This window comes from Cydia splendana, chromosome 1 (genome assembly GCF_910591565.1).
Source record: "Cydia splendana chromosome 1, ilCydSple1.2, whole genome shotgun sequence".
NCBI classification, from domain to species: domain Eukaryota; kingdom Metazoa; phylum Arthropoda; class Insecta; order Lepidoptera; family Tortricidae; genus Cydia; species Cydia splendana.
Genome location: NC_085960.1, coordinates 34,701,268 through 34,729,179, shown reverse-complemented (window position 1 = coordinate 34,729,179; position 27,912 = coordinate 34,701,268). Strand labels below are relative to the sequence as shown.

At 42.0% G+C, this 27,912-nt stretch overlaps 2 protein-coding genes across 2 annotated transcripts; both read left to right on the top strand.

Annotated features, from left to right (window-relative positions):
* The first annotated feature begins 11 nt into the window (after positions 1 to 11).
* On the top strand, positions 12 to 15,018 carry LOC134794191 (poly(ADP-ribose) glycohydrolase). Its single transcript, XM_063765933.1, has 13 exons — positions 12 to 126; positions 203 to 489; positions 1,308 to 1,469; positions 2,688 to 2,797; positions 3,570 to 3,713; positions 3,939 to 4,021; positions 4,696 to 4,858; positions 5,343 to 5,473; positions 10,630 to 10,817; positions 11,215 to 11,340; positions 12,958 to 13,075; positions 13,478 to 13,719; positions 14,323 to 15,018. Exons 1-13 carry the CDS (start codon positions 72 to 74, stop codon positions 14,749 to 14,751), a joined length of 2,238 nt encoding a protein of 745 aa, XP_063622003.1. The 5' UTR covers positions 12 to 71; the 3' UTR covers positions 14,752 to 15,018.
* Positions 15,019 to 15,959: 941 nt separating this feature from the next.
* LOC134794183 (poly(ADP-ribose) glycohydrolase-like) lies at positions 15,960 to 27,883 on the top strand. Its single transcript, XM_063765920.1, has 10 exons — positions 15,960 to 16,518; positions 17,186 to 17,347; positions 19,966 to 20,075; positions 20,563 to 20,715; positions 20,859 to 20,941; positions 21,105 to 21,261; positions 25,575 to 25,705; positions 26,030 to 26,220; positions 26,494 to 26,737; positions 27,669 to 27,883. The coding sequence occupies exons 1-10, from the start codon at positions 16,264 to 16,266 to the stop codon at positions 27,797 to 27,799; spliced, it is 1,617 nt and encodes a 538-aa protein (XP_063621990.1). The 5' UTR covers positions 15,960 to 16,263; the 3' UTR covers positions 27,800 to 27,883.
* The last annotated feature ends 29 nt before the right edge of the window (positions 27,884 to 27,912 follow it).

Genomic DNA, 27,912 nt, shown 5'->3' with positions numbered 1-27,912 from the left:
TTGCATCGGACGTAGATAGACGTCAATTAAGTTATTTACGTTATTTACTCTTATCTTATTTATTTATTTTAATGACAATTAACTTAACGCTTCATTTTACAAGAATATTATCTAAAAGCTACAAAGGTTAGCTTGCCTTTAATATTATTTTACGCATATTTTTGCATTATAAGAACAACAATTTAAAACAGTTCGTTTACAGTGGCAAGGCATGATTTTCGCGCGTTCACTATGACCACCGACATGGAAAGTGATAATAACTGGCGAGGCGTTCCTTTAACCGAGATATGGGGGGCGCAGTCCCCGTGGGGAGCTCCAGAGTTCCCTTTAGTGGCCCCGGCATTTAACCACACCGTGTTATACCATATTCCGAGCAGCGGTTGCGTGCCGGGCGACCGGCCGCCGAAACCGCAGAACGGACAAGACAAATGGGACCACGATTTCGTCAGGATGCCGTGCTCTAATCAGAGTTTATATCCAGTTGAAGATGTAAGTTTATTTATCAATTTTATCATTTACAAATTGTATACCATACAGTTGTCTATCCCAGTAAAATATACTAAAAACCGGGCAAGTGCGAGTCGGACTCGCGCACGAAGGGTTCCGTACCATAATGCAAAAAAAAAAACAAAAAAAAGCAAAAAAACGGTCACCCATCCAAATGCTGACCACTCCCGACGTTGCTTAACTTTGGTCAAAAATCACGTTTGTTGTATGGGAGCCCCATTTAAATCTTTATTTTATTCTGTTTTTAGTATTTGTTGTTATAGCGGCAACAGAAATACATCATCTGTGAAAATTTCAACTGTCTAGCTATCACGGTTCGTGAGATACAGCCTGGTGACAGACGGACGGACAGCAAAGTCTTAGTAATAGGGTCCCGTTTTACCCTTTGGGTACGGAACCCTAAAAACGATTATATTAGAATATGTATTGAACAGTAATGAAAGTCTACCCTTTAGTCATCTTTTTGCATTTTTATCAAGAATGATTTTCTCTGCTCAACCAACTCACAATTTTTGACCGGGCCCCACACATTCAAAAGTTGAAGACCAAAATAAGCTATGATGTGGGTGCTCATAACCTTGCACTAAGTCTTATAATCAGGAGGCAAACTCTGATTCATATCTTTAAGTATATTGGAACTAACTAAACTAAATATTTTGTAAAAAAATATTTATTTAGCTGTATCTGATAAGAGTAATTTTATGTCTTTAATGTAACCAACAACATCTTTGTTCACAATTAAGATTGTATCATTATTTCAATCTGCAGGAGGGTTTGAAGTTGTTCTTTATTTATTGTAGAGCTCAGGTGAAACACACTTGAAGAAGCGTTGGGGCTTAATCCAGAGTGCCCTGTGGAAGCCGATTCGGAACAGCCAGGAGCTGGCCGAAGCTATATTAAGCTACAACACACAGTTCAAAAACACTTGGAAGTTCAGAGCACTACATAAGCTGTTTAATGAGGTAATATCAACAATACATGGTGTTCAAGTAAATAAATATGTATATAAATTCAAATATTTTGGGACAATCTTACACAGATAAACCTTGCTTCATACCTTCTTTGTTCTATACCTGCCGACCATGTATGTTGTGGAATCTAGCTTCCAACTAAGCCAGTGGATCCTAACCTGGGGGTAATTACCCCCGTGGGGGTAAAACTGGAAGACGGGGTAGTGGACATCCACCAACCCGCTGGGTGGACACTGTAAAAAAGGCCTGTCAGGGATCTACACAGGCGCCTATTATTAGGAAAGCGGAAAATCGTGCAGAACGGAGAGCCTTTTTTTTTAATCTTTTTTTTTTTTAGGGGTTTTGTCACGCAGTGACAATGTCACCCCCGTAATGAGATATAATAGTAATAATGATGTAGTAGTGAAGTATTACCTACACCACTACATCACATATAAGTATAGTTTGCACATCAACCTGGCCTCGTCTGATAGTGGCGATGCCAGGACGATGTTGCAACTACCTATGTTGGTAGATTTAATAAATGTCATGTCATTCCTCAGCGCCTCATTACGGACACATTCCATCAACACATGGTGAACATCTTCTATTTTATCGCACTCTTGGCAATTTGGTGAAGCCGCTAGTTTCATCAGGTGCTTGAATTTGTTTCGGAACGAAGTCTGAGGAGTGATACTACCTGTTTCCTGCTAAGCTTTTTGTCAAACCAGGGGACCTGAGGGGGCTGACATTGAACTGTTTGGTACCAGATTCCTTTAGTGAGAGACCGCTTATCAAAGTATTCCCTCCACATCTGCCTGCAACTAATCCTAACTTTACCTAGTACTTCGCTGTGTACTGGTATACAACGGTATGGAATACCGTCGGTTATTGCAAGTTTTGCTGCTCGGAGAGCCTTGGTGCACAAAATAACGACCTCATGTGGTCGCGACCCTCAGTCATGAGGAATCGAGGAAGAAGAAGAAGACGACACGTTTTATTTTTTATTACCATTGGGAGGAGGGGTAAAATCAGGTTCCCTAGTTAGTCATAGGGGGACCGGACTGAAAAGGTTAGGAACCACTGAACTAAGCAAAGTTTATACTATAGCTACAAAGAATATAACAGTTTAAGCAATAGATCAAAACAAGAATCAACAAGAAAATAAGATTGAAAACATTTCCATTCAGGTTAAAAAATTATTATAGATTGAGATATTTTTATTTTCAGCATTTAGAAGAAGAGGAATCCCAGTACTTCTTTGATGTCACATTGCCCGAGATAGCTAAACTTGCACTTGAGTTGCCTAAATTAATACAGTCCCCAATACCATTGCTCAAGTAAGTGTTACCTTGTATAAGTTGACGAACAGCATATACATTACATAAGTATGCTTAAATCATTAAAAAATAACAAAAGCTCTTTACTCTTTGTTATTCTAGATATGAATATATTTACTATTTATAGGATATTTTACAATTTTTAATGCAAACTTTAGCATAGAGAAAAAGTAAGCATGGAGTGCTCACTCCATACAACTGGCTATTAGCCCGAAAGCTAGAAATAATGAAAGCATGAAGAGTAAGGGGACTGAGAGAACGGACGTAAAACTTGGTATTCAGTCCCCTTACTTGACATCCCTTCCATGAATCTACCTTTCGGGCTAATAACTAGTTGCATGGAGTGAGCACTCTATCTAAGCTAACTAGTTTCTCATGCCTTTAGGTATTAAATCAATATTGAATGTATTATATATATTCAATTGATGATAAATCAATCAATCAAACAATCAAAGCATTTATTTTCAGGCTACTAAGGCCCATAGATACATAAACATATATATATACAATTATAAAAAACTTAAATACTAAAAAATCATTTTCGTGACACAGTTTTCTGTTGCGGCGTCACTTGCTCTGGTGTAGGATAAATATATATGACGTGTAGGATATATGACGTTCTCAATCAAAAGGTACCACTTCGTCGTTTGCCATAAGGACACTCTGACGGGTTATTCGTATAAAGATAAAATCAAATTTCGTCTTTATGTTAAGCGACAAAGTGGTGGACCTTTTGATTGAGAACGTCACATATTTTGGTTACTCCTTACAGACAGCACAAAAACCGGTCAATATCACTGTCGCAGCAGCAAATATCAAGTTTGCTCGCAAACGCGTTCTTCTGTACGTTCCCGCGGCGAAACAGCACCAAGAAGAGTTCAGAATATGCCTCTTTCCCGCACATCAACTTTAATACGTGAGTATTACCTACCTACCTACCCCCTACCTCCTTACCTAGTACCTTCTAACCTAGTTTATGTGTGGTCAAAAATCGTGAGTCAAACCTCGGTCGCGCCAAATAAAGTAGGATTCATTCTCGACAAAAATGCAGACAGATAACAAAATCAGACCAGGATTTTTATTATTTCTTAATTCAAAATTATCTCATGATTTATTAACATTTATTTTTGTTCTGTTACAGCCTTTATGAATCATCGGGATCAGATTCCATCTTAGAGAAGCTCAAGTGTTTGTGCCATTACTTTAGAAGAGTCTGCACTAAAGGTGATATTATTTTATATCAGCTAAAAAGCAATGTGTTTTTTTATCCATTTTGTAGGGGGTCATCCATTAATTACATCACACGTTTAGGGGGAGGGAGGGGGTCAATAAAATGTGACATGTTGTGACAAGGAGGAGGGGGGAGTGATAAACTTTGTGACGTCACTTTAACTATCAGTAACCGAAAATGTATTTAAATTATTTTATACGCCAATTATCATTTAAATAACAAGGTTTTGAAACGATAATCGTTTTTATTCGTTTAATTTTATTTCTTAATCAGTTTTGGGTTATATTATTACTAATATTTCTTTTGTCAAAAATATTTTGATAAAATATTAAATAAATATTTGCCGATTTCGTTGAAGAAATGTGACGTCACACCAGGGGGGAGGGGTTTGCCAAATGTGACCAAGTGTGACAAGGAGGGGGGGAGGGGTAAAAAAACCTAGAAATTCGTGTGACGTAATTAAAGGATGACCCCTAGTAAGCATCCGTGACGCTTACAACTAACAACAAAGACCGAATTGATTCCAAAATCTGTACTTTACTTTGCCAAGAAACAGTACTTAATAATCTGTATTCTATATATTCTGAAGAAACCTCGCACCGTCTAAATGAGCCCTCTGTAATAACGCCGTAGAAACTATCCTCAATTCCCGTTCTGTATAGAGCAGCCCCAGTCGGCGCGGTGACGTTCTCGCGCCGCTCGGTGCCGCCGCGGCGCTGCCCGCCCTGGTCACAATCTACCGCCTCACTCGCAGCAGTTCCTTTACATGTAGCGGCCGGTGGAACTATTGAAGATTCTGACGGTCTGGTGCAGATGGACTTTGCTAACAAGTGAGTGAACATAACCCTCCCCTCGAGTGATCCCACCGACTGCACCAGATAAGCGTTTCTGTTTTCTTTACGTCGCCTGGCCCCAATCTACTGTCTCGCTGGTTGTAGTCCCATTACATGTAGCTGCCGGTGGAACTATTGAAGATTCTGACGGTCTAGTGCAGATGAACTTTGCTAACAAGTGAGTGAACATAACCCTCCCTTCGAGTGATCCCACCGACTGCGCCAGATAAGCGTTTCTGTTTTCTTCACGTCGCCTGGCCGCAATCTACTGTCTCGCTGGACGCAGTCCCATTACATGTAGCTACCGGTGAAACTATTGAAGATTCTGACGGTTTGGTGCAGTTGGACTTTGCTAACAAGTGACTGAACATAACTCTCTCCTCTAGTGATCCCACCGACTGCGCCAGATAAGCTTTCCTATCTCTTTATTTCGCACGACCGAAATCTTTCATTGTTAAATATACACATTATTAACTTGCAGATACCTCGGCGGGGGCGTGTTGGGATACGGTTGTGTTCAGGAAGAGATTCGCTTCGTCATCTGTCCTGAGTTATTGGTATCCATGCTGTTTACCGAGGTGCTACGGCCGAACGAAGCGCTCATGATCATAGGTAAATGAATTCAACACATTGACAGTTTTATTGCCCGAATTCGTCCGACTCGTCTGTCATTTTAGTACGTAATAGTTTTGCAAGTGTCAAGGGTTTTTATAGATGGCGCCGGCGTAGGTTGTATTGTATTGTAGTTCGGGCGATTTTCCGCAACTCGACGTCTTGCGCCTATTTTGCGTGATAGGGGGTGGACTAGTCTTGCCAGCCCAGCTCCTCGAGGAATCCTATCAGACCTTTGATGTTGAGTAGGACCTCGGGGAGGTCACTCGGGGATCCGAGATGTTTTGCCCTGTATGGGGCCAATCCGCTGCATTCCAACACCACGTGAGAGGCTGTTTCTTCTTCCTCCATGCATCCACGGCATAGGGGACTGTCTGTGACACCTGTTATAAAAAGATGTTTGTTAAAAAGTCCATGACCTGTTATAACACTGGTTACCATACTCAGTCGAACCTTTCCTAGTTGAAGGAGCGCCCTTGTGAGCTTACCGTTCATGCTCGGCATGGCTTGCTTGGCCTGTCTGCATCCAGTTTGGTTTAGCCAGTGTTCTGTGTGTAGTTTCCCTGTACGTGCCAGCAGCATTGAGCGTACCTTACTAAACGGTATCGGGAGGATCGGTTCCGGGCCAATCGCCCCCGCACCCGATCCTTGTCTGGCGAGCTCGTCCGCGGCGTCGTTACCTCGGGATCCACTGTGTCCTTTGATCCATTGTAAGGTGATCTTATTGTTCTGACATACCTCCATTAGTCGTTCGTGGCATTCGTGTATAAGTTTGGATGTGACTATATGGCTTTTTAGGGCCATTAAGACTGCTCTACTGTCGGAGAGTATGCGGATGGAGGATCCTACTACCTTCCTTGCAGTGATGGCAGCCGCCGCGTTAATGATGCCCATGCACTCAGCCTGGAATACCGAGTTATGGGCTCCTAGCGGAGTGGTGATTGACATGTTCAGGTCTTCTGAAAAGGTTCCAGAGCCTGATCCGCTGTCTGTTTTGGACCCATCAGTGAAGATTCTCAGCTCCCAGGGATTGAGTCCTTCGTAGTTGTCGTCCTCAAATAATTGTATTTTGTACCTTTTGTCAAAGATGGCTTGTTTGTGAATTCGATCCGTGCCCGCCATGAGCACTGGAAATTCGCTGTATACTTTTTCCAGGCATGCTGTGTGAAGAGCTCCTGTGGTGTTAGACCATATATTGAGGGTTCGTAACCTTACCGCTGAGAGACTGGCCTCTTGTTGTATGTGTAGGTGCAGCGGTGAAAGGTTTAGCATGACCTCCATGGCTGCAGTCGGAGTGGACCTCGTGCAGCCAGTGGTGGCCGAGCATGCGAGCCTCTGGAGTCTTTGTAGCTTGTCTCGTACGTTGCCTAGGTTTGTTCTTGGCCACCAAACCAGAGCACCGTAACAGAGTAGGGGGCGGATTATAGTCTTATAGAGCCAAAGGGTAATTTTCGGGTTGAGTCCCCACCTCCTACCAATCATCCTTCTGCACTGCCAGAAGACTACTCCCGCCTTGTCTATGCGTTTGTTGATGTGATTGTTCCAGTTGAGTTTACTGTCGAGCGTTAGCCCTAAGTACTTAACTTCATCGGTCAGCTGTAGCTCAGTCTGGAAAAGTGTTGGTCTGGTAAAGTTGCCAAGTGCCCTTTTATTGGTGAACATTACCATTTCTGTTTTGGTGGGGTTAACTGATAGGTCAAAATCTCTACACCAGCGTTCTACGATCCGAAGAGCTGCCTGGGTGAGGTCGCATACTGTACTGGCAAATTTACCCGATATTAATATTGCCAGATCATCAGCGTAGCCTATTGTGTAGAAGTGTTCCTCGTTCAGTTTGGTTATGAGGTTGTTGACTACTAGGTTCCACAACAGAGGTGACAGAACTCCCCCTTGAGGGCATCCTCGCACCGCCGCTACGGCCTGCGGTTCACCTACATACCTTATTGTCCTTTGATTTAGCATGTTCATGATCCACTTTACTAGTCCGGGTTCAGCGCCGTGGCTTTCCAAGGCGTTCCCTATACTGGAAAAGTGAGTCTTGTCAAAAGCGCCCTCTATGTCAATGAAAGTGCCGAGGCACATTTCTTTGCCGTGGATGGCCCTCTCAATGCGGCTTACAACCATGTGTAGAGCCGACTCCGTAGATTTACCTGAGCTGTACGCGTGCTGGTTGTTGTGCATCGGTATGTTCTTTAGCGCTCGGTCCCTCAGGTCCCTGTCGCACAGTTTTTCCAAGGTCTTCAGCAGGAATGATGTGAGACTGATGGGCCTAAAGGATTTGGCAGCTGTGTAGTCGTTCTTACCTGGTTTAGGTATGAATACCACATTTACATCTCTCCATCTCCTGGGCACGTACCCCCAGGCTAGGCAGGCTGCCATGATGTCGGTCAGGGTTTCCTGGATGAGTCCTAGACCCCACTGTAGGAGAGCGGGGAAGATCCCATCCGGACCAGCCGCCTTGAAGGGATGGAAGCTGTCTATGGCCCACCTGAGTTTCTCAGCGGTGACGACTCTGTGCGCCATTTGCCAGTTGTTGTCCGTTGTACTGTATTCCTCGTCCTGCTGATCTGCATCGGCGAGACTTACGCATCCTGGAAAGTGAGTTACCAGGAGAAGGCGTTGGGTCTCTGCAGGGCTAGATGTGTATGTGCCATCGGGTTTACGCAGTGAGCCCAATTGTGATGTGGGCTTGTGCGCTAAGGTTTTCCTTACCCGGTTGGCGTGGTCAAGTGTTTCAATGCTGCTGCAGAAGTTCCTCCATGACAGGGATCTCCAGTACCGCAATCTCTTTTTGTACCTGGCCTTGGCTTCGTAGTAGTTATCCCAGTCCACCTCAGCCGTTGTGTTCATGGCCCTGTTGAAGAGTCTTCTGGTTTTCCCCCGGAGTCTCTCCAGTTCTGGGCCCCACCACTGGTGACCCTTTATGGCAGTCTTTGCCGGTGGTTTTAAGGGGCACGCCTTGTGGTAGCTGTCTACGAGGGTATCAGTTAAGATATTTACCTGCTGTTCTATCTGAGCCGGTTCCCGAAGGTCATCCCTCGGTGGAAGCCGGTCAAGGCTTTCCCCTAGGACCTTCCTAAAAGTGGCTCGGTCCGTTTTCCTGGGATTCCTCCGGGCGGTTGGTGTGTCTCTAGATGCTAGTAGATTGAAGCGAATCCATCTATGGTCTGAGCAGGAGGCCTCCTGGGAGACTTGCCATCCCATAATTAGTTCACTGACCTCCTCCGAAGCCAGAGTCAGGTCGATAATCGTCCTGCATCGTTTGTTTACAAATGTTGGTTCAGCGCCTATATTTAGAATGTTTAGATTAGTAGTCACAAGATATTCAACAAGTGTCTTACCTCTGTTGTTGCTGGTCTCCATTCCCCACAGTGGGTGGTGTGCGTTGGAGTCGGCCCCGATGATTATTGCGAGGCCTGATCTCTCGCAGTGGCTGACCAGTCGTTGTAGTTCGGCAGGCGGTGGCTCGTCCTCTCCGGGCATGTACGCCGAGGCGAGGACTAGGTCGCGACAGCCTGTTGGCAGTGGAACTTGTAGTTTAATCGCACACAGGTCTCTGGAACAGAATTCAGTGAGCGGTTGTGCAATAATATTGTTAGTAGTTAGGATACATGCCCTAGGGACGGCATGTACCGTGGAGTAGTAGAGCTTACCTTTCGTGTCGGACAGCCCGCGTATGTATCCATTGCCCGCCCATGGTTCTTGTAGGAGGGCAACGGCTGTTGGCAAACCTACCAGGCAGCGTCTGAGTTGGGCCGTAGCGGCCACGCTGTGCTGGAGGTTTGCTTGGATGACACTAGTTGGTGTCCATGTTGTCGGTGGTGGGGGCGGCATCTTGCATCTCCCCTCCCTCCTTGAACATGTCGGCCAACCCCGACACTATCCAAGCCGACAAGTCCTCACCCTCGGATGATGACCCGGCTGGTCCCTCACCAGTGCCAAGGAGCTCATCCTCCGAGAGTTCGGGTATCGTCGGCTTGGGTAGAGGCAGGGGGGCAACTTTCTCCCCGGAGACAGACTTGCTCTGCTCGGAGGTGCCCGCGGCCTGTTCGTTGGGGACCTGTACTCCCGTTACCCTTAGGGTGGAACCTTGCAGGGTGGGAGGCTGGTCCAGGTATTTGCCTCCGGGACCCCTGAACCTGAGGTAGACATTGCCCACCCCACAGTTCAGGGATCTCCCCCTCTCCATGAAGGCGGGGACGAGGTCTTCGGGGATTGTGAACTCGACAAACCACCCCTGGTCTTGCCGTAGTATTTGTATAATGGACCAAGACCCGACCTTGGCCCATTCGTTCTGGTACCTTAGTCCGTCAGCTGCCTGACGGACGTCTTCCCAGGACGAGTTATTAATGTTGGGTATTAGGAGCCCGCACTTAATTCTCCTTGCCATCTCCGACTGGCGAACCGCCTTAAGGGAGATGTCTGGCAGGGTTAGGGCCTGGACACATCGCTGAGACCAGGCGGCCGAGTATTCGTCTTCTGCGAAGACCCTCAGCTGCCCCTCAGCGAAGATGGGCTTGCCCTTGAATTTGGGTGGCCTGGCTCCTACGAGGTTTCTCCTCGCCTCCTCCACGATTGCTTGGTGCAACCCGCGGAGGATGGCGTTGGAGTGGTCAGCGGTGATCTTCCCCGACTTCGCGTCAGTAATGACGATCGTCAGGTCAGATGCCGCTGCTTGTGCGTACGACAACGGTTGGCTTGGGCTCACTAGTCGCTGCTTTTTGTTGTCTCCTTGCGGGGAGAAGGACTCATCTCGCATCCTTTTAGCAGCGGCTCGTGCGAGCTTACCAGGTCGTCGTTTGGAGGGATCTGCGGCCGAACCCGTAGGGCTGTCGCCCGACGTTCCAGCCTTAGGGGGTAGGGTGGAACCTTTTCCCTTCGGCGGAGGCCTGGCAGCAGCAACCTGCTTGTTCGGCGCCGGTTTGGGTGCCGGCTTCTGGGAAGCCTGCACACCCACACCGGTTGCAGAGTGTGTCGGTGTTGGTGTGTTGTCCAGTTGCTGCTCTCGCGCTAGACGAGCTGCACGCCTCTGGTTCTTGTTTTTCTTCTTCTTCTTAGCCACCCGTAGGTTTTACCTGTCTTTTGTTTTGTTCTATGACAAGTTCTTAAAGGGCATCAAAATCACACACGAGTAAAAAAACAAGAATTTGTTTCAGGCTGCGAACGCTACAGCAAGTACTCCGGCTACGGGTCCAGTTTCCAATGGTCCGGCGACCACAGTGACGCGACGCCGCTAGATTCCTCGAGTCGGCGTCGCGTGTGCGTGTTGGCGGTGGACGCGCTGCCTTACGCCAACGCGGCGCTGCAGTACCGACCGCCGGCTATAATCAGAGAACTCAATAAGGCAAGTGCTTGAGCTTTTTTTGTTATTGGATCTGTTTTAGTGATTTCTACTCAATATAATGAGCCATGGCGATCCTGATAGGACAAAAAAAATCCTAGATACCATTAATCCTTATTATTTGGAGCAGTTGCAAACCCAACACATAAAAAAAATACAATTCACCATTGATTATTTCTATCTATATTAATTTAATTTTTAACAAGCAGAAACGTCTGCAAACGATGCTATTAAGCTTAGAATAAATTTAAAAGTGGAAAAATTACTGCTTTGGGTGAGATAGCAAAGCGCTGGAGTATCGATCCAGAAGCCGTGAGTTCAAGTCTCACCCATGACAGTAATTTTCCACTATTAATTTTTTTATATTGTTCAATAAATAAAACATCATTAACCTTTCCAGGCCTGGGTTGGATTCACCTTTTACTCCGAAGACCAGCCCACAAGCGCCCAGTACCCCGGCATTGCTACTGGCAATTGGGGCTGTGGGGCATTTGGAGGCACTCCACAACTCAAGACCCTCATACAGGTTAGCTGGAAGAGACCCCTTTTAGGGAAAATCTCGCCTTTTGGTGGATCCACTTTTTTGTGTTGTTATTTTTTCCGATTGTCCAAGAGACTCAGTATGTTAGAAGAAATGTTATATTAAATGGCATGCTTAGTAGATAGGCTATTTTGGAAATAAATACTACAATAAATAAAATCAGGCTATTTCAAGAGTTATCTAGAAGAACGTAACCATGGCAATGAGTAACACTAAAAAGTTGATTAAGTCGTATGACTGTATAGTATAGTCATACAAATAATATGGTGTACCGAACTACACTCGGCGTCAAAAAAATCGCACCTCGCCAAAAATTAGTTTCAAGCAAATATAGCTCTTATCTAATGCACTGTACACTGTCAATATTGGTATCATTTGAAAGCGCAATTAATGAACTTTAAAAAGATAAATCGTAATTGTCCGTAAAAACAACCATCGCCGAACATCGGCGTTTTGTTTAAAAAAAGGCCGAGATCCAATTTTAATCGGTCTGTTGTTGTGCAGTCCTGGACGGGTATAAAATGGAGGGTAAAGGTTAGTTATGGGTCATTCGCTCTCCAGAGGTCACTGAGGTCACTACTGAACCGTTACAGCAAGAAAAAACCCTTGTACATGGATACCATGCCAGAAAAAGCAGCTCAAGAGGTGGCACTGCTGCAAACAAGACTATGGCAGTATGAAGTTGCTGAAAGATTTAACATAAGCGGTTTCCGAGTGCGTCGAGTCTTGCTGAGGTTCCAGGTGACTGGTGGTTACATCAGGAGGCCTGGATCTGGAAGACAACACTGCTCTTCCGCTAGAGACAACCGGTACATTATATCGAACTCTTTGCAGAACCGTTTCTCCGAGGCTGTTGAGCTGCTGCAGCAGCTTCAAGCAGCTCGAAGAACAGCAGTAAGCATCTCTACGAACTGAAGAAAGCTGGAAGAGAAGATGTTGCCCCGTAGAGCTGCTACAGGCCCCCAATTAAAGCCAGAGCATCGGATAGCCAGGAGGCAATTTTGCCGACTGCACGAAGATTGGACGTTTAAACAATAGAGGAATATCCTCTTTTCTGACGAGACGAGGGTGTACCTTTACACCAAAGACAGGTGCAGGAGGGTGTATAGGAGACAGGGAGAGCAATTCACGCAAGCCTGCACTGAAGAAACCGTCTGCTAAGGGGACGGATCTCGCATGTTCTGGGGCGGCATTTCAATCGACGAGCAAACTGATCTCCTGTGCATTTCCCGCACTGAAGGAGGTCACAGCCAGGGATCCCTGTCTGCTCGGCGTTACATAACGGAGATCTCGGAGGAGCATGTGGTCCCATATGATGGTTTTGTTGGACCCAACTTCCAGTTTATGCATGACAACGCCCGCTGCCACACTGCATTGTTTGTGTGAGACTAACTGTGTGAAGTTGGGATCACCGTAATGGAGTGGCCAGCAAGGAGCCCTGACCTGAACCCAATCGAACATCTCTAGGATCAGCTAAAACGGCGGGTGCGGTTGCATAGTAATGCTACCTACTATACGACGCTGACTGTATTTTCTTAATGTATCTTTGCTTTGTATGTTAATTATCTATCTTCTTTGAAATAAAGTGTTTATTACTTACAGCTCATGGCGTGCGCGGAGGCCCGGAGGCCTATGGCGTACTACACGTTCAACGATGTGGGGATTCGGGACGAGTTTGTGAATATTTATAACTTGCTGGCGAGATATAATGTCACTGTTGGTGAGTTTACAATAATCTATTTTTATATTAATCATTAATTTAATCAACTGACTATTCGTACAATTTTTTTTACTTATTCTGTCAATCGGTCAACTAACTTCCTAATAAATTATTGATTCATTTATTCCGCCAGTCAACCAGCTAAATAATCAATTATTAACTCATTTATTCTGTCAATCAATTCAACTAACCAACTTTTCATGCTCTTCTGCGAGCCCTGTCCTGGGTGTATGAAAGAGAACAGGAATGCGTCATCATCATTAACGGCTCATTTAATTCAATTATTATGTCAGTCAACCAACTGCTCGATTAATTTCTTTCAACCCACGATTTCAATTACTCGATCAATTATTGATTCCTTTGTCTTTCAGTCTATATTTTAATATCTAAACCTCATTCCAGGCCAACTGTACCAGTTGATCGCGCGGTTCTGCACGACGGACGTGCGCAAGGGCAACCTGCACGCCTTCATACAACACGCGCTGAAGAACGGACAACTGCCGCCGTGTCAGACACCGGACACCACGGCAACGGTGCCTGCGAGTGGTGAACGGGCAAGACCGGACACGTCGTTGACGCCGAGTGGTCAGGCGAAACCGACGGACAGTACTACGAGGCAAACGGAGGTGGAGAATATGGATGTTGTAAGTGCCATCTGTCCGTTATATTTGTCGAAACACGTCGACTGACAATAAAGGTTGCGTCACACAGGCGCGTTTTCCGGGCGGGGCGTGAGCACGGCGTGAGCGTTTTATAATAATATGTAAAAGCGGCGCGCCCCGCTCACGCGCCGCCCGCAAAACGCGCCTGTGTGACGGAGCCTTTATAATGTTTTGATGTCGATAACATTTTATTTCAGACGATTTTCTGTTGGAGTTTATGGATTTTTGTATTATTATTTTTTCGTTCGTTTCGTCAGATATGGTCACCCTTTTAAATGTTGTTAAATTTTATTTCTGATACAATAATTCCACTATGTTTGAAAAAGATACCTGGTTTCAAAAGGAAAAAAAAACTTTTTTATTAAATGACTGATTTTAGAATAATGAAGACATTACAATTCTAATAATTTCTTGCATGACTTGCGGCCGGAACAAAACTTGGTTTCGCAAGTCACGTTCGAGCTCATGCACGTCAGAATTTACAGAATACCTGATTTGACCGGGTGTCGCCGTCGACGGATACGTCTGGGACGATATCATCATCAATAATTTCTTAATCCAGTTCTAATTGTTATAATTTTTCAGAGTGACACATTGGACATGAACGAAATCGAACTCTCAGAATCAATACAAAAGGAGCTCCTCAAACAATCACCTGACATGTTCTCCCAAGATGAGTCGGACTCCCAAGAAACACAACTATTAAACTACTGTGAAAGTGTGTCTAAATCAACAAGCACAGATGTTAACAAAATGGCGTCCAGTTCAAACAAAATGGCCACCAGTAATAGTAAAAGTCTTACTACAGATTTGTTTGAAGAGATGAATAAGCTTGACCAGTCGAATGGTAAACTAAATCTGCACACTAATATACTGGACGATTCTGTAAAAAGTATAAATGATTCTATGGATACGAGTGAGAGATCGGAACAAAGTAAATCGGATCCCAGTTCGGAGATGAAGAGGAAGATGGCTAAGAAAATAACGGATTATTTTAGTAAAAAAGCTATTTGATGTATATACTGCTTAGTTACTTTATACTTATTTACATCGTATTTAAGAGTTAGCCTTGTTAACTTTGCAAGTTCTTGGCCTCAAATATAAAGTCGAAATTTTCCGTCTACGGAGGCGAAAATTGCAAAACATCTTTGACGTCAACTATACAGTATACTTTAGTCTGCATAGGTACATAGAAAAAAATGCTTAGACTATAAAGCCCTCATGTTGAGTTCCCTTACAGTAGTGCCTCCACATTACGGTAAAATGTATATAAATTTATTTAATAATATAGATATCTGTATTTTTATTAATTTGAAAATGAATTAAAGTGTATAGTACCTACTTATCATTTTCATTTTTAAATTATAACCATAAATTAAAAACAAACCGTCAAAAAAGGGAAGTATTTACTGGCAATGGTAGTGGACCTTAAGAGTTTGTAATAAGGTTGAATGTTGTAGTGAGATTAAGAGTTATTTGAACCAAACTGCCTATAACATTTGACCTTTGTCCAGGTCTATGTCACATGTATAAGGTATAACTATATATCTACAAGGTTTTCCCAAAAAATCGAAATATATTCCAGTCAATCCAACTTTGATGATTTATTTGAAGATAAGTCATATTTCCTGAAAGTACAATCTAATTTGAACCTTAAATCCGAATGCTAAAGTTGAAATTCTATTGGCGCGTATGTGGGATAAATAGAAAAGGGTTAAAACTTCCGCATTTTTTTTTGTACGGGGAGTTTCATAGTGATCGACTCCATCGAGTAGGATTGGTGCGCCGTGCCTCTGGCTAAATTGACAAACTCGCCGATGTAAATGTTGATACGCAGCTTCTTGACTTTAATGAGGAGGTTGTAATTTTTAATGAATACTTTATGGTTATTACAATAAGTTAAAAAATCTAATGTACACACCATATATTATGTCATCTACAATGCAAATACAGCAAAGCACTGTAGATACATACAGCTTTAAATAAATAATAAAATGATTTAATCAGATTGTGCGTAAAATTGTCCCGTCTGGACTGGCCTTACTAAATTGTTGCCATGCCATGTTTAAGCATTTTACGTCAAATGGCTTAGAGCTTTAGCCTGTCCAGATGGACGAAAAAAAAAAAAGCATTTTACGTCAAGAATGTGACAGTTACGTTTTTTTTACTGTCATGGTTCTGTCAAATTTGTCAAAGTGGTGTGACACTGACATGGGTGTGACTCATGCACACGTGAGCAGCGTTTTGTTTAATAGTAAACAGTAATTAAATTATACATAGGTGAGCCATTCGTTTATTATGAAGAGTTTGGTAGGAATATACGCCTATAGATAAGTTATCCTAGTCGCCCGTATTACATTACTCGATATTACGCAGCATTTTCCCAGAATGTTATCTGAACTGAACACCAAACAGGTTAGCTCGTTTTCGTAAACATTACAAATATTTCGCAATATTGGAACAGTCATAAAAACAACATGCTCAGTCGGAGTCTCGGAGTTGTAGTTTCAGTTTCGCGCGTCAATTATGAGTATGAGTACCGATATGGAGAGTGGTAATTGGCGAGGGGTTCCTTTAACCGAGATATGGGGGGCGGTGTCCCCGTGGGGGGCTCCAGAGTTCCCTTTAGTGGTCCCGGCGGCAGACCACACAGTGTTGTACCGCATTTCCAGTTTAGAGTTGGATAAACAGCCACCGGAACCTCAGAATGGAGAAGACAAATGGGATGATGATTTCGTCAAAATGCCCTGCAATAGTCAGAGTTTACACCGGGTCGAAGATGTAAGTTGTTCAATGATGTTCTAATTTTTTTATTTTATTTTTTGAAAAATAAGTTAGTCAATCAGATCTTGTCAGTAGGAAAAGGCGGCAAATTTGAAAACTAGGCGCAAAAGGACATTGTCTCATAGAAAATTTGAATTTTGCGCCTTTTTCTGCTGACAAGATTTGCTTGACCAATCTATAACACTACTGCACAGTATTGTATTGCACCACAATTGGTAAGCAAAGATTCAGAACAGAAGGCATAGTTGAAGGTGGTTTGTAATAGATTATATTAGATATAATATATTTTTTTTTACAAGCTCATAAAAAGAGTTCTTTGAAGTTTTTAATACACTTTCTGATTTCTTTTGATTTTATTTGATCACAATTGAGGTAAAATTTAGCATACTAAACTTATTTAAACTGTTGTGAGTCCTACTAACTTAAGCAAAAAAAAGTGCGTGAGTGCGTGCCGCGCGGCCATCGTGAACGCTACTGACATGCACTGTTAGTGCTTAAAAATGAAGACCTAGGCTCTCCAAAACATGTTGCATGATGACTAAAATTAAGTGAGTTAATTAAATCATTTTTTTTTTGGCTTAACCAAACTTACTATAACTTTGGTGTGCAATTCTACGGTGTATATGGGATCAAAAATGACAGAAACTTGTTTACTACATTGTAGAGCTCAGGTGAAACATACATGAAGAAGTGCTGGGATTTGATCCAGACGGCCCTGAGTCAGCCAATCCGGAACAGCCAGGAGCTGGCAGACGCCATATTAAGCTACAATACGCAGCTCAAGGACACTTGGAAATTCAAGGCGCTGCATAAGCTGCTCAATGAGGTAAATATTATATTGGGGCTCTCATATAGTTGTGTAACAGTGCCTTAAGTACTGTAAAATCATCCTCATTGTGGTTTTTAGAATTAGGGGAACTGATAGAAGATTCAATTTTTAAAAAATATTTAATTTATTCTTGGAGAACAGTCAAATAACAAGATATTACTTGTTGTATAGTTTCGAGCGGGTGATGGGAGTAGAAGTCAAACACCTTATGTGTGATAGTATAAGAACGTATATTCTCTAAATGCCTGCCTATATATACACGTTAGGTTGCGCTGACACAAGCAATACGCGTTTATGTCGCAGTAAACCAAAGTGTTACTGCTAAACACTAAAAGTGGCTAATTGCCATATTACACCTCCCCCGAAAGTTCCTCTCACCGCCGGGGTGGCAGAAGAAAAAATTTAAACGCATGTTACTTGTTTACAATTTTTTCTGAAATCAATAAAAAAAATGTTAATAAATTATATAGGTATAATGCAAACAATCTTGATTTAGCTTGATTTTATGTGTCGTATTAATGTCGTAGTCCTTGTAAAAACTATCATTATCTTTTAATAAGAAAATATTATCTTCACTTAAAATGTTATTATCTCTCAAACGTTAAAATGTTAATTTACTTCCTTTTCACATAAAATATAAATCTCCTTCTTTAAAAACATTTACCTATTCTTCATCTTTAAAACATTTACTCTAGAACTTTAAAATATTTACTATTCAACTTTAAAATATTTATTCTTCAACTTTCGCTGTATATAGTTACGGTACCCTATAAATCTCGTAATAGAATAAACTAATGCCGTATTAAGACGGAGTCCTAAGCTCCTAACATAATTAATGGGAATGGTTACCCAGGGCATGGTCACCCTATAATCAATACATCATGGGCTACGCTCCCGTGCGTACCCGAACTTCATAACTACACGCGGGATTGGCTACCCGAGGGCATGGTCACCCTAAAACACAATAATAGCGGCATATCAGGCCAGGCTGTACGGCTCTGCCTGTACCTAGAGACACAAATACATTAAGACTTAAAAGTCTCCTACAACTTTCACGGAGGATACTGTATATCACACTATGATCAAGTACGAAGGACTAGTGCTCTAGCTATAAGGTCACATTGTACGAATGTGCCTATTAAACTCCTTAAAACTTCTCAAACTTGTACCGTACTGTAAGGTTTTTTACAAAATAAACACTTTTATTTAACTTCCAAAATTCAAAAAAAAATTATGTAATAAATCAAACTTTCGCTGTATATCAGGTGATCAGTCCGACACGTAGCTAAAGTATTAATCATTACTCAAAAACAATTAAATAATTTTATTGAATTGAGTTGTTTATTACTTAATCGTTATGCGATGTATCAAATTTCATTCATCGCTTATTAAAATATTCTAACTCGCGGCAAAGTCTCGCGGCCTAGTTAAGTTTTCTGTCGACGTGCGCACAACGTGTGGCACGCGCTGCAAATTGCAACATACATAATTGAGGACACTATTCGACACTTTTAATTTTTATATTATATTATGACTTCTTATGAAAATTATTTATGCTCGAAACGAAATTGAGTTTAGCGACAACCTTTAATAATTATGAATGATTTAAATATGACTGCTACTGAATTGGAAAAAAAATGCTGGCTTTTAGAGAAAATTAAATAAAATACTAAATTACATTTAGGATTTACATCCTATTGCTGCGTGGCTGGCCGTCCTCGGCTCCGTCTTCGTCCGGTCCGGTGCGAGTTCGCGACCGGCATTCTTGGCAGCTGTTGGCGCGGCCTGGCGAGCTGGCACCTCCACGTGGCACTCGCTTGACGCTTCATATGGCTGGCTGGCTCTGCTTCCGATGATTATGGTGGGCCGGGATTACCCTGGACACCTCTTGGTTTGCGAGCCGGGAAACCCTGGACAACGCTCTTCGATCTTCGCTCTTCTTGATTTCTCTTCTTAACTTGGTTTCCGTTTTTTGATGTTGGGTGGTTCTTCTTTTTTCTTGGTTCTTAATGGTGGTTGGTTCTGACTGCGTGGATTCTTGCGTTGAAAGTGTGATTGGTTATCTGGGTTGTAGTCTTGGTAGATTTTTTTCTTCTTTCTTGAGTATTAGTTCGTTGGTTCGCTGGTCTGGGTCGCCATCAAATAACAGGAGAGATCTTGTTATGTTGTTTCGAGCGGGAGCAGGGAGTATGTATTGAAACACCTTATGTGTGATAGTATAAGAACGTATATTCTCTAAATGCCTGCCTATATATACACGTTAGGTTGCGCTGACACAAGCAATACGCGTTTATGTCGCAGTAAACCAAAGTGTTACTGCTAAACACTAAAAGTGGCTAATTGCCATATTACAACAGAAATGATCGAGGAGTTGACATTGACATAGTAAATATTCATAATTTTTTAAACTATTGGTACTTATGTAATAAAAAAAATAGATAATTCATTTAGATTTATTGGAAAGTAAAAATGTAAAAAAATACTTTTCATAAAGCAATGAAAATGGCGGATTTTCATTAAATTGATAGGAATTGCATACAGTGTGTGAACTTACTACAGCAAATAACAAAATTTGTGCATTGTTATTACTGCATAAACATTGACATTGCTTTCAGCATTTAGAAAAAGAGGAATCCCAACACTTCTTTGATGTCACGCTGCATCAGATGACTAAGCTAGCCCTAGACTTGCCGAAACTGATTCAGTCCCCAATACCAGTTTTAAAGTAAGTATTATAACCAGAGATCGGACAAATTTGCGTCATTACTCGCAATAATGTGGACATGACTCCAAAATTGATTAAATAATTAATCATTTAATTAATTTCTTACCTGAGGCTTAATTTTGATTCCTAATCAATAAATAACACAAAGATTTCTGTAAATTTATTAAAGAAAATAATCAGTACGTTTTCCAAATTTTCTGTAGGTACTCATTTTTTTATATCAAAAATATATTTAAGTCCTATTTATTGACTATAGGGAACAAAATTAAATCTCAGGAAAAAAAAATTAAAATAATTAAATGATTAATTATTTAATCACATTTGGAGTCATGTCCACATTATTGCGAGCAATGACGCCAATCTGTCCGATCTCTGAATTTATTACTCCTCATCTCCCAGGGTTTTGGCAGCCAATAAACAACCTGGCAGTTTAAAATTTATATTAAATATTTGTGCACAAATAATTAATTATCCATTTATTTTGCAGACAAAACAAGAACCAGTCAATATCACTAACGCAGCAGCAAATATCGAGTTTGCTCGCAAACGCGTTTTTCTGCACATTCCCGAGGCTAAAGCAGGAAGACAGCAAAGAAAAGACTTCGGAATATGTTTTTATGCCACGCTTTAACTTTAATACGTAAGTAAAGGGAATCATAGGGAAACCCAGAGTGGACAATATAATATAATAGTTACTGTTTTGATAAAATTTGCTTTATTTTTTTCCATAATATTTCGAGATGTCCAAAGAAAGTTAGTGTTAAGTATATATATTTGTTGCAGCCTCTATGAAACGTCAGGGGCAGATCATGTACTGGGCAAGCTTAAGTGTCTCCTTAATTACTTTAGAAGAGTCTGCACTGAAGGTGATTATTACATTACCTCAGCTAAATTTGTGTTCCAAGTGTTTTATAATTAATAACACGTAAAAATTATTTAATGTTGTAAGCCGCATTTAAAGTCTGTTGGTATAGCCACTAACTCGAGCGGTGGAGACCCATTTAATGTTTTTTTCTTTGTCCAAAACAGTCCCAGTGGGTGCGGTCACATTCTCCCGTCGGTCAGTGCCTGACCACTGTCCCGACTGGTCAAAGTCATCCGCCTCTCTTTCTGTACCTCTACATGTTGACTCTTCCACTGGTATTGAAGATGCTGACGGTTTAATACAAATGGACTTCGCTAACAAGTGAGTACGATCCTGCCGACTGCGCCAGTATGAAAATGATAGGTATATAGCCCGATACGATCAATTCAAATTCAATTTCTTTAATGTCAAAATAACACATGTCAACAAAATCACAATAGAACTACGAAATATACAACTAACACTAAACACTCAACTACAAAACACTAACACTAAATTAAAAACACATAACCAGATCAAGGAAAGAAGAAGAAAATAGCTTAAACATCACAAATACATCACAAATGTCATTATTTACGAAATTATTTAATGTTAAATTTACTGTAGAATTCCGTAACCGTAAAAAATGCCTTATCAATTAAATATGCTTTCAACTTCTCAACAAACAGGTCATAAGAAGCCGCCTCTTTAATCTCACGGCTCAGGCTGTTAAAGATTTTAATTCCAACTACCCCCAACGAGTTGGATGTTTTCGCAAGCCTGACAAAGACAGACTTAATGTCCCTATCAGTTCTCCTTTGTTCAGGTCGACGCATCACATATTCACTTTTGTGCATATACATGTACTTCGCCACTTCAAGAATATATAACGAGGGTACCGTTAGAATTTTCAATGCTTATAAGATGTCACAGCGATACGATACTGATCTGTCAGTGTCAAAAGTGACATTTTTTAAACCAAAGACGTCACTTTTGACACTGTGCCATATCTTATAGGCTACAAATATAATGACCACCAAAAAATACTTTGGTACCCTAAATAATGAAATCTGTCGTACCAAAAAAAATTACTGAACCAAAAAAATAAGGCCTAAAATTACAAAAGTTCAAATACCAAATATATTGAAGGATCACCAAAAATCATTAATGATCACCAAATCTTGAAGACCAAATTAATGCGATATTTTCACCTAAATAAACCACTATGATTACCAAAAAATGTATACATATTACCAAATAAAGTAAAATGATGCCAAAATTACTAGCCCCTCCCGCTCAACCCCCCGTACACCACACCGCATTACACCACACCGCAAGTCATAGTCATACCTACCTAACCTAAAAAGTAGGTTAGGTTAGGTTTGAACTACTATCAGATAAGTGGGTTAGGTTAGAACTGCGACTTTTACAGAAATGTTACTAGAAAAGCAGGTTAGGTTAGGTTTGAACCGCGACCTTTACAGAAACGAAATGCTACTGTAAAAGTGGGTTAGGTTAGAACTGCGATCCTCACAGAACCGAACTGCTATCACATAAGTGGGTTAGGTTTTGTTAGAACTGCGACCCTTACATAATAGAAATGCTACTAAAAAGTGGGTTAGGTTAGGTTTGCCCTGCGACCCTTACTTAAATGAAATGCTATTAGAAAAGTGGGTTAGGTTAGGATGGATCTGCGACCCTTACAAAAACGAAATGCTACTAGAAAAGTGGGTTAGGTTAGGTTTGAACTGCGACCCTTACAGAAACGAAATGCTACTAGAAAAGTGGGTTAGGTTAGGTTTGAACTGCGACCCTTACAGAAACTAAATGCTACTAGAAAAGTGGGTTAGGTTAGGTTTGAACTGCAACACTTAGGGTCTCCCCAGATATATCGACGCGCATTCGGCAAAAGCCGATAGGAAAAAGCTTTATGTCCACGCAATAAGAGCGAAAAAGTCGTCGTTCGGCTCGGCTCGCATCGGCCGGCGCCTGCCGACGCGTCGATATATCTGGGGAGACCCTTACAGAAACGAAATGCTACTAGAAAAGTGGGTTAGGTTAGGTTTGCCCTGCCACCCTTACTTAAATGAAATGCTACTAGAAAAGTGGGTTAGGTTAGGTTTGAACTGCGACCCTTACAGAAACAAAATGCTACTAGAAAAGTGGGTTAGGTTAGGTTTGAACTGCGACCCTTACAGAAACTAAATGCTACTAGAAAAGTGGGTTAGGTTAGGTTTGAACTGCGACACTTACAGAAACGAAATGCTACTAGAAAAGTGGGTTAGGTTAGGTGTGAACTGCGACCCTTACAGAAAACAAATGCTACTAGAAAAGTGGGTTAGGTTAGAACTGCGACTGTTACAGAAATGAAATGCTAGTAGAAGAAGGTGACGATGTGGATTAATTAATTTAATAGGATAACCATATATTAAATATTTGCACATTTTTACCCGACTACGGCAACCCAAAAGGAGGGTTATGATTTTGACCGGTATGTATGTGGGTATGTATGTATCTATGTTCATCTGTTCCCTCATAACTTCTAAAGTACTCATTATAATTTGACATATGATATGTCATTTGAATCGTCTTAACCGTCCGCTGGTTATAGGCTATATGACGTCACAAAAAAATGAACACGGCGCTCTCTCTTTATGACCTCTGTCATAAAGTCACGAACCAAAAAAATAAAAATAAGTAATGATGACGTGTTGTATATCGTTGGAAAGAGCTCAATTAGCACATTTCAAATATATACATATTGTTAGCTTTTGCATCCGGCTTTGCTTGCATGCACCCGATAAAACATTAATTTATCTGGTAGGTAATTCGAACTACGAATCTACAATCGCTCTGGATTCTATCTATCCGCGTGTTAATACGCGACTACGGCGATACAAGAAGGATTTTTCAAAAGAAATTTAAATGGCCGCTATATAAATGGTGTTTTTAACGTGAATAGGTATGGTCCCATAGTAAAAGTAGCTTAGTGCTTATATTCACCTCGTCAAATTCGCAGTGGTCAGGCGAAGCATACTGAAACGTACCTATGTGACGCACCGGACTCGGTTCAAAAGGCGACACTGGATCAGGCGTAGCCCGATGTACGTGGCGCGCTGTACGCGGTCCAAAGCCGGGCGCATTCGCCGCCCTCATACGCGTTCCGAAGCCACATACTAAAAGAGTCGGGCGAAGCCCGACGTACGTGGCACGATGTACGCGTTCCCAAGCCGGGCGCCGACGGCGCCCTCGTACTAAAAGAGTCGGGCGAAGCCCGACGTACGAGGCACGATGTACGCGTTCCCAAGCCGGGCGCCTACGGCGCCCTCATACTAAAAGAATCGGGCGTAGCCCGACGTACGAGGCTCGCTGTACGCGTTCCAAAGCCGGGCGCCTTCGGCGCCCTCATACTAATAGAGGCGGGCGTAACCCGACGTACGAGGCACGATGTACGCGTTCCAAAGCCGGGCGCCTTCGGCGCCCCCATACTAAAAGAGTCGGGCGTAGTCCGACGTACGAGGCTCGCTGTACGCGTTCCAAAGCCGGATGCCTTGGACGCCCTTATACTAAAACATACGCCCGACGTACGAGGCTCGCTGTACGCGTTCCAAAGCCAGGCGCCGAAGGCGCCTTCATGCCAAAGGTTGTCGGGCTTAGCCCGATATATGCGGCGCTCTGCGTGCATTTCTGTACTGAGGACGCACTCGCAAAAGTAATATAAAGTGACTTCAAATACGACCCCACGAACGAAATCCTGACCCCAAAATTAATTAAATAAAAAATAAGTTCAAAAACTAAAACCCGACTACTGCAAATCGCGCTCTAAAAAGTATGAAACAAGATAGAATTCTTATCTGAAATTATCATACAGGTAAATTATAAGAGTTATAATTTTTTAATATATTTACAGAGATTCAGAGGATAGCCGTGGTCGTATGCCACTTTACCTTAAAGTTTATAATCGTGGCATACGTCCACGGCGATCCTTTGAATATCTCTGTAAATATATAAAAAAATTGTAACTCTTATAATTTTCCTGTATGATAATTTCAGATAAGAATTCTATCTTGTTTCATACTTTTTAGAGCGCGATTTGCAGTAGTCGGGTTTTAGTTTTTGAACTTATTTTTAGTTAAAATGTGGTTACAATTTTGGTGGTCATTTACTATTTTTGGGTTTACAATGATTATTTTGGTGTCATTTTCTTTAATAGGATAGCAAGATGTGAACATTTGGTTATCATTTCACATTAAAATGGGGTTTGAAATTTGGTAATCATGTACTATTTTTGGGTTAATAATGATTAGTTTGGTGTAATTTCCTTTAATAGGATAGCAAAATGTAATAAAATTGGCAATCATTTCACATTAAAATGGAGGTATCATTTTGGTGATCATTTATTATTTTAGGGTGGTAAAATAGATTTTTTTGGTGTTAAATTTTACTATATCTGGTGATCAGTTAAATAGCAGCCTATCTTATATCATATCATTTTTATTCGAATCTTGCCGAGAGTCAGATCACGTTCACGTCAAGGAGTAGTAGTATTAGGATCACGTTAAGTTTTCTTGCCAAGTGCTACGTTAAGTATGGAATAATAGGGATATGTATGCATTTTTACTGCCAATATATATTATAAGTATTATTTCTTTCAGACGACTCGGCGGAGGCGTGCTACGCCGAGGTTGTGTGCAGGAAGAGATCCGCTTCGTCATCTGCCCCGAGTTACTAGTTTCTATGCTGTTTACTGAGACATTACTACCTCATGAGGCGGTCATGATCATAGGTGTGTTTTTTTTTGCAAATAGTTTCAAAACATTGGTGATATATATTGTTATTTAAAAGAAGAGTGCAGTCAGCCGTAAATGCGTATAGATACTAAGAGAAACACTTATTTATTTGATTTTCTGCGTTTTCTTTGTTTCATCTACATGTAGTTTATAGTTATACTATTATGTGGAACCTATTGTCTGAAACAAGTGATGTGTCAAGGTGATACTATAAGTAGGCTCTTAAAAATAACATTTTAAAGTTTACTTTTTTAAGTATCAAGTTTAAAATAAAAATACATATATGTACTTAATTCTACCTCTTTCATTCTTTCTTTCAGGCTGCGAACGCTACAACAACCACTCCGGCTACAGCCGCACCTTCCGCTTCGAGGGTGACTATCGTGACGTCACGCCGTCGGACTCGTGTCGTCGCCGTCGCGTCGCCGTGCTGGCTATGGACGCGACGCCTTATAGAGGAGATAAATATCTGCAGTATACTTTACCGGCCATACATAGGGAGCTTAATAAGGTATGTCCTTCAGTAGATTCTAATAGCAGTATAGGTACATACGTCAAAGTAGGTTATTTTTATGTATTTTATATATCAGCAAGGTTATTTTTCGCTGTAACGTCACACCGGCGGGCTCGTCCCGTGCGTCGCCGCGCTGGCAGTGGACGCGATGTCATCAAGAGTGATAAATATTTAAAATTTCCACACATTTAACGTTCCTTCCATTCCGTTACCGATGTTACCGTTATACACAGTCCTTGAAAAATCTCATCTTAATATTATTGTTTCCAGGCCTGGGTCGGCTTCAGCTTTTACTCCAAAGACCAACCCTCGGGTATCCAGTACCCCGGCGTGGCCACCGGCAACTGGGGCTGCGGGGCCTACGGCGGCTTCCCGCAGCTCAAGACCCTCATACAGCTCATGGCCTGTGCGGAGGCCCGGAGGCCTATGGCGTACTACACGTTCAACGATGAGGGGATCAGAGACGAGTTTGTGAACATTTATAATTTGCTGAAGGAGCATAAGGTTACAGTAGGTAAGTTGGTATAATAGACCGATGTATATATTAGTCGATTAATCAGTAATGAATCATGCCTATAAGTAAGGGATCGTTCAATTAATCAATCTTTATTTCAATAAAAATATTATTACACACTGCGGCCACTGCTTATTGAATCTTCATATCTACAAAGTAGGTAACGCGACTAACGCGTCTTTTATTCATTTCATTTATTTCGTTGTAAAGTCATGTACATAGTTGTTGGTGCAGTAAACGAGATTGTCAAACGAGCACCATACTTCCTGCCTCGAACAGCTAAACTGTGGAATGAACTGTCGCCCGCGGTGTTTGCGGCCCGATCATTCATCATCATCATCATTTCAGCCTATATACGTCCCACTGCTGGGCACAGGCCTCCTCTCATGCGCGAGAGGGCTTGGGCTATAGTCCCCACGCTAGCCCAATGCGGATTGGGGACTTCACATACACCTTTGAATTTCTTCGCAGATGTATGCAGGTTTCCTCACGATGTTTTCCTTCACCGAAAAGCTAGTGGTAAATATCAAATGATATTTCGTACATAAGTTCCGAAAAACTCATTGGTACGAGCCAGGATTTGAACCCGCGACCTCCGGATTGAAAGTCGGACGTCATATCCACTCGGCTACCACCACATTGCATCGCGGCCCGATACGATTTTCAAACCTTCAAGGCCGTACTTTCATATCTTAAAGGCCGGAAACGGATATGCAAAGTTTTAGTACCTGATTGTGGCCTGTGACTTGTGGCCTGAATCGGAAACACATGTACATTGCCAAAGCAAGTGCTAAATCTACCGTTCTAGTCGGTAGGTACGTTTCCTCGTGCATAGTAGGTTCTGCCATCTTGTGGGCTACATCGGAAGCATAAACGACACATTTACGCCTTCCAGTTGATGCAGGGGCTTATAGCAATGTCATTATTCCAGGCCAGCTGTACCAGTTGATCGCGCGGTTCTGCACGACGGACGTGCGTAAGGGCAGCCTGCACGCCTTCATACATCAAGCGCTTAACAGCGGAGATCTACTTTCCACCGATAACACGGGTTATTCCCACTAGTTACCACCAAGTTGTTACCAGTGGTAACTGCTGGGATTTTTTCCCCCACATTTTACCACTGGTAACTACTGGGATTTTTTTTTTTTCAAATAATAAAACATATTTATGTAAAT

Bases quoted from the DNA above. Each gene is read 5' to 3' on its own strand.
- LOC134794183 (XM_063765920.1), top strand. From the start codon at position 16,264: ATGAGTATGAGTACCGATATGGAGAGTGGTAATTGGCGAGGGGTTCCT. The intron at 20,942-21,104 runs GTGATTATTACA...TGTCCAAAACAG, and splicing joins TAGAAGAGTCTGCACTGAAG to TCCCAGTGGGTGCGGTCACA. The intron at 26,221-26,493 runs GTATGTCCTTCA...TATTGTTTCCAG, and splicing joins TACATAGGGAGCTTAATAAG to GCCTGGGTCGGCTTCAGCTT.
- LOC134794191 (XM_063765933.1), top strand. From the start codon at position 72: ATGACAATTAACTTAACGCTTCATTTTACAAGAATATTATCTAAAAGC. The intron at 490-1,307 runs GTAAGTTTATTT...TATTTATTGTAG, and splicing joins GTTTATATCCAGTTGAAGAT to AGCTCAGGTGAAACACACTT. The intron at 10,818-11,214 runs GCAAGTGCTTGA...TAACCTTTCCAG, and splicing joins TAATCAGAGAACTCAATAAG to GCCTGGGTTGGATTCACCTT.